Consider the following 10,435-nt stretch of genomic DNA (forward strand, 5'->3'; position numbering starts at 1 on the left):
AGATCTGGCCCCCTGTGACTTTTTCTTGTTCCCTAAACTGAAGAGGCCCATGAAAGGACGACGTTACTCTTCTCTTAAAGAGATAAAGACGGCATCGAAGGAGGAGCTGAAGAAGATAAAAAAAATTATTTTTTGGAGTGCTTTGAAGATTGGAAAAATCGTTGGCACAAGTGTATAATATCTCATGGGGATTACTTGGAAGAGGACAAAATAGATATTCATGAATAAATAAATAATTTTTGAAAAAACACAAAATTCGCGAGCCTTTTTGAACACACCTCGTTACATGACAGCTTGACACGACTCACGAGTGATCTGTTCTCTGCTTGGATCACTCGTTAGCATTGAGTATAATGCAAATTATTTTATATAAATAACACATTTCAATTCGATGTTGATATAATGTGCATTTTATGCCTTTTCTAACAAGGTCTCCAATTTTTAGGACACACCTTTCAACATATGTACCGCTGATATATTATAATTACTTAAATTTCATAAGGGGAATAATGTATTTACACGTTAATTATGTGCTTTTTATTTGCAAAGTAAAACAAAAGCACAAAAACATGACTAACTGGTGTTCTATGTGGACATATGAGTCATTTACCGGTGAGAATTTATCTGGCCGTGTGACCTAATGGATAAGGCGTCGGACTTCGGATCCGAAGATTGCAGGTTCGAGTCCTGTCACGGTCGCAAAGAAGCAAATTTTTAATTAAAGTAGGTTTGACAGTTATTTTATTTTTTCTTGCAAGGTGATTCATTTTAAGATTACCTACTGTTTTAAAGGAAATAAAGGAGACTTAAAATTTAGTGGAGTGCGTTTATTATCATTCCAAAGAACATTCTTTGGTATATATTTTTTGAAGATTATATTTTTCAAATGTTGGCCGCGGCTACGTCTCGGTTGAGCCCAATTTTCGATGATTCATTAGAGCATTTCAACGGGTAGTAGGCGAATGACACGCGTTATGTTTTGCTCCAAGGTTTGATTTGAAGCGGGTTATCCGCATAGACTTTAGACTTTACATATCCCCAAAGGACAAAGTCTAACGACCCACCTAAAACCTGCTCACCGAAGTATTCTCTCAACAAATCCATTTAAATGCTGCGATGCGTGACGGTTATCGCCATTATATTTTCGTCCATTATAACATGTGCTTCTAAAATATATTGTGAATGTGATAACGATTAAGGAAAATACCATTTCTTAATAAATGAGTATTTATTTTGCTTTATTGCGAAAACAAATTCAAATGATATTTAGTTAACTATCAAACAAAAGTGTTTATTTCGAAGTATTCATCAAAGACATACAAGCATAAGCTATGCTTTCAAACAACAAACGAAGAAGACTTTTACAAGTGAGTAAATAGCGTCTTCAACGACGACAATAGGTATTACATCATCGAATCCTTGGCACACAATTTATCCATTTGTTGATTATAAAACGAGTTAAAATTAATACGATGAACAAGATTTATAAACCGATCCGAGGGATTGTCCGATGCCACATCATTGATTTGCTTTAGGAGTCCAATAAGCAAGCCAGTAAATTCTAGATCAAAGCGCTTGACGCGTTCCGAGAAAGTATCGTTCGGTGCCAACGATGACTCGGACTTGAAAGTGTAAAGATTAAGAAGAATTAAAGAAACTGTTTAAAATGAAACAGATTTTGTATAAATCAAAAGACAAACATCGAAAACTTAATAAAAAAAAGGCATATATCAGGAATATAATACTATGTAGTTAAAAACAACAACAAAAAAATATGACAATGATTGTTAGAGAATACAGGGTGAAAAGATGTCGCAATGTAAATTCGTCTGTACCTGCTTCTGACTCGAAATATCAAAATCCGAATCAGAATTTTCCTCGTCGTTGCTGTCGCAGACCATAGACTTAAGCTCAGCATCAAGAAAGAAACGTTGGGATTTCTTTTTAAGCAATCGGAAAACAAGATTATGGACAATATTATGCACGAGTAAAAGTAATATGTATAAGAATAAGGAAAGGAGCATGCACATATGTATATACTCATATTTAACTTCTTATGAAATAAATTTGTTATTTGCTTTTAGAGCTGCTTACTACTTGCTAAACTAAAACAAGTACATATTTTTACATTTTATGAATTTGTGCATTTTTACCTGTATAAATTCACAGAACTTTAAACAAATGTTGCACAGTTTGAAGATGGAACGATTAAGTAGGGTTGTGTCGGTCAGCATGCAATTCTTCAAGCAGGAGTCAAGAAAGTCCTGGTGAAATGAAAGCACCTCATCGACGTTTTCAACCTGTAATCAAAATAGTTGAATAATGTCTGTCCAACTATAAGTACTGCTACTATTTTTGACTTTTCATTATACCTTATTCATATTTTGTATGAAGATGTGCCAATTAGGTTCGATCACTTCAATCATCATGTAATACTCCAGATTTTGCACAGCATTCATCATGCGCTGGCGTAAGATAAACGCAGAACGGTAAAGCTCCGCTGCCTGAGGCGAAAATTTTTTGGCGATTGAGTTCTCTTTCCATATTCTAAAACAAAAAATGGCAAACAAAATTTATATTATAATACCTATTTAAAACTATATTAATAAAATCTATAGATTAAAAATTATCAAATTACTTGCACAACTGACGCTCAACGTGTTTGCAATAGAATAACTGCCTGAAGAGCATCTGATATTTTGAAATCGCAATATGATTCAAAACAAGCGAGACCGGCCATTTCACTTCGTATCTAAAAGCAAAGCACTCCAAACCATTAAGATCCAGTCGGTCATGGGATAGCCAATACTCTAGAAAGAAATTTTTGTGCATTAAAATTTTGAATAAATCGATCACAAACCAAGATATGCACCTTCTTCATTATTCATAATTTTCGACATTTGCGTAACTAGGTCATATGTTAGCAATTCACAGTGCACATCGTCTTTGTATGGATCGTGTTTAGCTGAAGATAAACGCAATGTGAGTCCCAGCAAGTTCTCCAATGTCATTGGCAACACCTTATCTACGTTCTTTGCTAGTTCATCTTCGCATGCATCCATAAACTGTGTTATGAAATCGCCCTGGTGCAACAACAAATAGCGCTTGACAGACATTAGGTGCCCCATTAAATCGTTTTCCTTAAGCAGCACTTCTAAGAGATTCTTTGAAGCGAAACGGTATGCGTTTTGAATGACGGTGATGTGATTTTGATTTGTAGGTGAAAACTGCAGATTCATCAACTGCGGAGGAGTCACTTTCTTGCCACACTGACGGATAACATTCAAGTATTTACCCGTACGCAAAATTATATCCGATACTTTTTCTAGAAAACATGGTATGCGTTCACGGCGTATTGTGTATCTGCAAGGGAAAAAATTATTAATATATTTTCTACAATTTTCAACGATATTTCCATATGACATCTCAATACCGCTTTTCCCAATAATCGGCTGAATAATGTTCGGGCAATTCTTCCCGACGAATGACCTCATTGTCTTCCACCAAGAACTCCTGCTGTGGATCGCAAATTACTCCTTTTTGTACCCACAGTTGCAAAATTTCCATATACGGCACTGCGGCTAATTGTGTTAATTGAATGACAAACTTTTGCGATTCATCATCACCAGTTAAAGCACTAATTTTATTAAAAAGAAGCGTCAGCGCCTGACCACCTCGTAACTCGTTCTGGTTGTAAAACATAAACAATTTAAGGCATAACTTTACTATTTAGTCAATTTACCTCTAGAATATCGGACACCACACCGGCCAAAACTTCCATTGTATTCAAGGTGGGTCGAACGTAGAAGAGCATTTTGTGTACTGTTAAATTTCCAGCATTCAACTCTGCTTCCAATTGGGCCAAAAGCAACTTTTTTTTATAAAATATATTTTAGATAAAAAAAATATATATATTTTCATATTGAAAATGTTTGCAATTAAATTTTAGTTTTTTTTTTATAAAAAAACTTACATAATAATCGTGTATTAAACTGCTTAATGCCTCACTAAAAGCTTGTAGAACTTGACCACATTCTGTCAAACTTGCATTTTGAATAAACTGTTCTATACATGTATAGTATGAAGCTAATGGCAGCATCTCCTGAGTGATGTCTCTTAATGAATTATGTATTTGCTCAGAAATCATAAATTTAATACAGGGATTTCGTCCACTGTTCATACATTCTACTGGGGTGATATAGGATCCGCGCATTCCTGTTAAACAGTATATCAGATCATAGAGAAGCAGCGTTTCTTGACTGCTAATTGGAATAGCGAGAATATTATTTTGGGGAAACTGTAGATTATCAAGTGCGCGGTAATCCCAAGGCACTTCAGCATGTTGCTTGTTGCATGGCGGAAATAGTGGAGTAGTTGGAGAGTGTCCTCCGGTGGCATTATTTAATGAACTATTCTGCACTGGTTTCGTAACACATCCAGTAGCTGCTTGAACTACACGTTCCTTAATCTGTAAAAAGTGAATACATAAAATAAGGAAAACAATATATGCTTACTTATAGTTGCGTTACGTACCTCTGATACGCAATCTGGGGTAACTGTTTCAAACATTTTTTTATTTATCAATGGTGTTGAAGTTGATATATCTTTTTTCCGTATGGACTGCATTATATTTGTATCCGAGTAATGATTTAGAAAATTTAACAAGCAAAAGAACGGGTCTTTTCTTAAGGAGAAAAATAATAAAAAAATATATATTTATTAGTATACCTTCAGTATCCCTATTTAAAATAATTAATATATACTTCTCTAATAACTTGGCTGCTTCCACCAAATTCTCTGCGGATTTTGCTTGGTTCTTTGAAATTATTTCCAAAATTTTCAACAATTTCCAATTGGAACGTTTCTCTTTTGTTGTTCGAAATTCCCTTAGCACATCATCAGCAGTAAAAGTTGCACTAAAAAATTGCATATAATATACTTTTTCTAAATAACGTTTGAATAAAAACAAATTAAAAATAGCGGGTTTTAAACAACCCGCTCTATAACAACAATTTGTTACTACTAGCACTTTAGTAAACAATTCACAGCAGCTGTCACAAATATAGTTCCAAAAATCTCACTTTGAACGCTGTATAAGCGTATTTAATGCTACTCGCATGGGATCCGTCGAAGAATTCACTTCCATAGTTTTTCCTTTAACTTCAACAAAGTCAGCAAATTTATTTCTGAATCATTTGAATTAAACCAAACTCAAGCGAACATTTTATCGCCCATTCAGAAAACCATGACCGTACGCTCTTTAAACTTTGGTTTAGAAAAGAAAACAATATGGAATTGGCCGCACTTAATATCGTATAAAGGCTCAACTCCATGGTGTTCTTAAAAGTGTGCACCATCATTGACAGAATATATATATCATTATTTTTATTTTTTATACGATAATTTGGAAAATATTTTAACTAATGTTTCGTCATAAAAATTGAACATTATCTTATATTTCGAATTTTGATAAATGCATTTGCTATCGATGAGAAAAAAGAAATCACCTGTCATAGGTAATTGTAAAAGCGACAGTTTTTGTTTTTAGTTTTTACGTGGAGCAATCAAGAAGAAGAATCGTGCTCTTTTTGGACTGGGCTGTTAAAGATGTGACTATGGATGTATCAAACAAATTCCAAGTTTGCATCTGGACTTCAAACTTACCCAACTTTCAAAATGATTCAGGTAAACTAAGCCCCTATATAAGATAATTTGTATCCAAAATTCAGAAGCAATTTCAGTTTGTTTGTGAATATCTTTTTAATTATTATTATCGTCGTTCGTGCTCTTGATAAATCTACCTTCTAATACCATGTTCAGACCGACACTTAATCACACGATGTCGGCTGTTGAATGGATTATCCCACTAATCTTACAAATTTATCACGATATCGTCACATAAAAGTGACAGTTTCAAATCACTTCATTGAAATAATTTGAAACTGATCCACGCTCTCTGTGCGACTCTGATTTTAAGCAATCTACTTTTCAGCACTGGAAATCTGATACATTATCACAGCTGATTTAGACACTACAAAGGGAAAAAAGGTAAACAAACAAATTTTTTTAAAGCAATGAATCTAATTTCACCTGAAAATCGACTGAACAAATGAAAAATGCATCCATTATTTCTATTATATGGAAAATATTAAAAAAAAGACGGCTTTTATTTCAAAATACCATATGACAATCTTTTCTTTTGATAAATATTAAGCGATGTGAATTCTTGAATGACAATAACAGCTGTTTGATCTTTCTAACGGCAGTGAGAATACTGTTGGGTTATGAAATGCTTAAATGTAATCTAATCTTTTAAATATTTGGTCTGAACATGGTATAACTCACTTTTGAGTTCGATCCCTGGATTGTTAAATAAAAGTCCCAATTTAATGGCTATACACCTTTTTATTTTTCTAATTCCAACAACTATAAAATTTTGTTAACAATACCAAATTGCTAAATACATACTATAACGCGATGATCACCCTTAGATCTGTCCATTAACGCTTTTCACTCATTTTTGTTTTGTTAGATTTTGAAACTTTTCGACAAACAATCACATCTGTCAAATATTTGTTTCAATTTTGAAATGTAGTTTACAAAAAGAAAGTGAATTGAAATTTATTTCATCGTATATAATTGCAAATCTACACTGAATTTGCAAAAAGAAATCTCCGCTGTAATAATAATCGGAATGGGAACAATTTCATGTATTTCTGTACTGTTTTGCTGGACATTCGGCGAGGACATAACGAAATAGATTTTCCTTTTTATATTTGTTTAAGGTTTTGTGTATACAATATGCAAATATCTATTTAAATATGCATAAACATATAATAATTACATTTTATAAAAGGATGAATAATTATAAAAGGCAGATCATGAAAAATATTATTGTGTTTCACCTAAATAGAACGTAAAAAAAATTTAAGTTGGAATTTCGTAATAATGCGCAATAAAACTATTCTTGTGTAAATACGGTCTAACATTACTAAAGAAACTTGATGATTAAAACTTCATGCTTATCAGCTGTTTTTCGGCAATGAAAAACGCCTTGTTTTCGTTTAAGTAAAAATAACAACATATTAATACATTCGTACAAATGTTCCAATATCTTCAAAGCCGGCGTGTAAATATTCAATTGCTGCAGGAGGCAGCATGTAAAGAGATTGTAAATCTTTTAGAGCAGATTGATGGATCCAAACTTCTAATATTAGATGAAGACATTCTGGGGCCTATTGGGTTGATTGCTTCTCCTTCGCTTTTTTCGGAACGGAATATTAAGCTTCTCAAATTAAAATTAGACGCACAAATACCTCGGGATGCATCTAACATTATATATATTGTGCGAACACATGTACGAATTATGGACATAATTGCTGAACATGTTAAAAAGAATCTGGATAAAAACAGACAGTTTCACATATTTTTTGTGCCAAGGCGATCATGCTTATGCATCAAACATTTAGAGAACTTGAAAGTGTATCAACACTTTACACAAATAAAAGAATTAGAATGGAACTTCTTTCCTTTGGACGTTGATACTGTGTCCATGGAATTACCTTTTGCTTTTCGTGATGTAGCAGTTGATGGCGATCCAACAGTGTTGTACCAGGCAGCTGTAGGTTTAGTGCAGTTACAACGGCTCTATGGACAAATACCTAAAATCTATGGAAAAGGTATACATTCGCAAAGAATATGGGAACATGCAAAACAATTAGGTGCCGAAGAAAAAATGCTGAATGGAGACAAAGGTGTGATAGATCAAATTATTTTGCTTGATCGTTCAATAGATATTTTAAGTGCTGTGGCAACACAGCTCACATATGAAGGGTTAATTGATGAATTTTTCGGCATAAAAAATAATCAACTTGCCCTGCCAGCAGAACTTTTCTGCTCAAGTGTAGAAGAGCAAAACACAACACAAACGCAGTTTGTCTCTGACAAAAAAACATTCTTCATGAATTCTGGTGAAAAATTATTCGCTGAATTGAGGAATAAAAACTTTAATGAAGTTGGAAAAATTTTAGCACGCAATGCTCGTGAGATTAGTGCGCAAATGAATACAAATGCACAGGATACCTCGGTACAGGATATGAAACGCTTTGTAGACAAATTGCCAGCATTGTTAGCACAAAAACAATCAGTGGCAGTGCATACAACAATCGCAGAAATTATTCGCAAAAAAGTAGATACTTTCGAGTTCTCCGATGATCTAGCAGCCGAGCAAGAGTTTATGATGTGCGAGGACACTGACAAAGCCAGTGCCTATATTGAAGATATGATTGCGAAAAAGAGTGACCTTGAAAATGTTTTACGACTAATGTCGATGCAATGCTCGGCGGCATCTGGATTTAAAGAGAAGGTAAAGTTTTATATACAAATTTGTGTTTAAAAGGAATTCACATTATCTTCTCAGGTTTTGAATTATTACAAACGTGAGTTAGTTCAGGTGTACGGATTAAATGTTCTGCTTAAAATAAGTAATTTGGAAAAAGCTGGTCTTTTGTACACTCAATCAGAATCCCGTGCTTATGCGGTTTTACGCAAGGTCAGTAATAAATAATCAACATTTTTCTTAAACATACCATAATAATAATTTTTTATCTTAGACTCTTAGTTTAACAGTGGAAGATGTCGTTGAAATAGAGCCAAAGGATATTAGTTATGTTCATAGTTTTTATGCACCACTAACTGCTCGCATCGTAGAACAGACTTTGAAACCTTTGGGATGGCAAACGTTGAAGAGTCAAATTAATAACTTACCAGGTCCAACATTTGAAGATTTCCAAGCTCAACTAATAGGTATAAGCGGTCGTCACAACTCATCTACTCCGATAGATGGTTCCGCTCTGAACATTCCACGTATTATTTTGGTATTCTTTGTGGGCGGTTGTACTTTTGCGGAAATCGCGGCCCTAAGGTTTCTATCACAACAAGAGGATAATAATGTTGAATTTATTATAGCCACCACAAAAATTATTAATAAGCATAGTTTTATGAAAGATTTAATGTCATAATCAATTGCTAAATTATATTACGATTATAAAAAAACAAATAACTATTTATTGTAAATTAAAATAAAATATATTCCAAATAAAATATATAAGTACCTTTGTTCTTTTAATATTACCGCTCTATCTATGATCTATTTTATGTTATGTGAAGTTATAATCTAAACTAACAAATTGGTTGAAGGCATTGCAATATACAGTGATATTCTCTTATAGGATATTCAATGTTTTCAGATCTCGTTTATAATTTTGGAGGACCCGTTTATATATTTAGACTTGTCTACCGTGATAGCGAAATAAATCGCACTCTTACAATTCTCGGTTTATTGAATGAATTAAAATAATTATTTACAAAATAAAGTTTAAAGCAGTTTGTTTAAGTTAGAGGGGGCCAAAAAAATTAACTCCGGAGTAAAAATATTTCTAAACCAACAACAAATGCAAAGGTTACAACAGCCAGCAATGAATGCTTTACGATTACCCTGTTAGTTTCGAGTGAGCAACCACCGCGAGCCTAACGGCGTCAACATGCTAGCTATGATTATTTTTCCTATTGTACCATAAACATTCTGAGCACAGCCCTGAATTATTCTACTAGTAGCCAATGATACTAAACATCTAATAAACGAAAATTTAGCAATTGGATCAGATAATGCCGTTCATAGGGATACCCTCAAACACGTTCATAATGCTTCCGTTAGTGACCGATGTGCCGCCTTCGGTAGTGACAACGTAGTGTTATTGTTCTCATTTGAGCAATGTTACGGTTTCAAAGCCTGAATATATAATATTTGAAGTATTCTTAAACTAACTTAAAATTACTCTTAAACTCATAATATTTAAAACCTCCTTAACAACCACAGATATCGTGTTCTGCGAAAGTTAAAATTGTTTAAGCTGTCTTTATAATAACTACTGTCAGCAAGAAGATGGAAAATTTTAATTGTCAATAAAACTTTAGCTTTTTTGGGCTAGAAAGTTCCAATGGATTTGTGTAATCATGAAATATTTTTCGTATAGGCAGGATATTAGTTCTTTGAGCAACATTTGAGTTCATTTATTCACTCTTTTATAAACAGGAACTTAATTGAATTTTGTTCTGAAAATAAATAACTTTAACTTTAATTCAACTGAGTGGAGCTGCAAACCTTAATAGGGATATAGTATTTCTGTCTTTCTTTCCAAGCTCTTTTCGTTCCTTCATAGCTCTTCCATGATAATGTGTGAACCCTTGAGCTCCGTTCCAATATCAAATATTTTTGTATCAGTTCCATCACTATAAATTTTTTGTAGTTTATTTAACTGTTGTGTAACTCTAAAGTAGTAGAGCTATTGAGATGTTGATTGAAATGCTCAGTTAAAAAAAAGATATATATTTTAAACAGCTTAATCTGGATATGGGATACTTGTGCGCAGGCTGT

General features: G+C 33.4%; 2 protein-coding genes and 1 non-coding gene across 4 annotated transcripts; 2 read left to right on the top strand and 1 right to left on the bottom strand.

Annotated features, from left to right (window-relative positions):
* Positions 1-626: 626 nt before the first annotated feature.
* Positions 627-699, top strand: Trnar-ucg. Its single transcript has one exon. It is a non-coding gene; the product is annotated as a tRNA-Arg (tRNA).
* Positions 700-1,217: 518 nt separating this feature from the next.
* Positions 1,218-5,244, bottom strand: LOC108977631 (gamma-tubulin complex component 2 homolog). Of its 2 annotated transcripts, XM_018947398.1 has the most exons (12): positions 5,082-5,146; positions 4,764-4,916; positions 4,534-4,684; positions 3,974-4,468; positions 3,743-3,871; positions 3,434-3,687; positions 2,873-3,363; positions 2,639-2,810; positions 2,373-2,547; positions 2,154-2,300; positions 1,836-1,940; positions 1,218-1,622 (listed from the first exon to the last, which is right to left on the bottom strand). In XM_018947398.1, the coding sequence occupies exons 1-12, from the start codon at positions 5,144-5,146 to the stop codon at positions 1,404-1,406; spliced, it is 2,556 nt and encodes an 851-aa protein (XP_018802943.1). In that variant the 3' UTR covers positions 1,218-1,403. The 2 variants fall into 2 exon arrangements, with proteins under 2 accessions (XP_018802943.1, XP_018802944.1); XM_018947399.1 differs by lacking the exon at positions 1,836-1,940 and having other exon boundaries at positions 5,082-5,244.
* A 1,351-nt stretch (positions 5,245-6,595) lies between these two features.
* On the top strand, positions 6,596-9,029 carry LOC108977638 (vacuolar protein sorting-associated protein 33A). The gene is made up of 3 exons (XM_018947410.1): positions 6,596-8,365; positions 8,420-8,551; positions 8,613-9,029. Exons 1-3 carry the CDS (start codon positions 7,103-7,105, stop codon positions 9,018-9,020), a joined length of 1,803 nt encoding a protein of 600 aa, XP_018802955.1. The 5' UTR covers positions 6,596-7,102; the 3' UTR covers positions 9,021-9,029.
* The last annotated feature ends 1,406 nt before the right edge of the window (positions 9,030-10,435 follow it).

This window comes from Bactrocera latifrons, unplaced genomic scaffold, assembly GCF_001853355.1.
Source record: "Bactrocera latifrons isolate USDA-ARS-PBARC rearing strain unplaced genomic scaffold, ASM185335v1 scaffold_93, whole genome shotgun sequence".
NCBI classification, from domain to species: Eukaryota; Metazoa; Arthropoda; class Insecta; order Diptera; family Tephritidae; genus Bactrocera; species Bactrocera latifrons.

Bases quoted from the DNA above. Each gene is read 5' to 3' on its own strand.
- LOC108977631 (XM_018947398.1), bottom strand. From the start codon at position 5,146: ATGGAAGTGAATTCTTCGACGGATCCCATGCGAGTAGCATTAAATACG. The intron at 3,688-3,742 runs GTAAATTGACTA...TTTTACAACCAG, and splicing joins TGGTGTCCGATATTCTAGAG to AACGAGTTACGAGGTGGTCA. The intron at 2,548-2,638 runs GTAATTTGATAA...TTTTTGTTTTAG, and splicing joins GTTGAGCGTCAGTTGTGCAA to AATATGGAAAGAGAACTCAA.
- LOC108977638 (XM_018947410.1), top strand. From the start codon at position 7,103: ATGTTCCAATATCTTCAAAGCCGGCGTGTAAATATTCAATTGCTGCAG. The intron at 8,366-8,419 runs GTAAAGTTTTAT...TTATCTTCTCAG, and splicing joins CATCTGGATTTAAAGAGAAG to GTTTTGAATTATTACAAACG. The intron at 8,552-8,612 runs GTCAGTAATAAA...TTTTTATCTTAG, and splicing joins CTTATGCGGTTTTACGCAAG to ACTCTTAGTTTAACAGTGGA.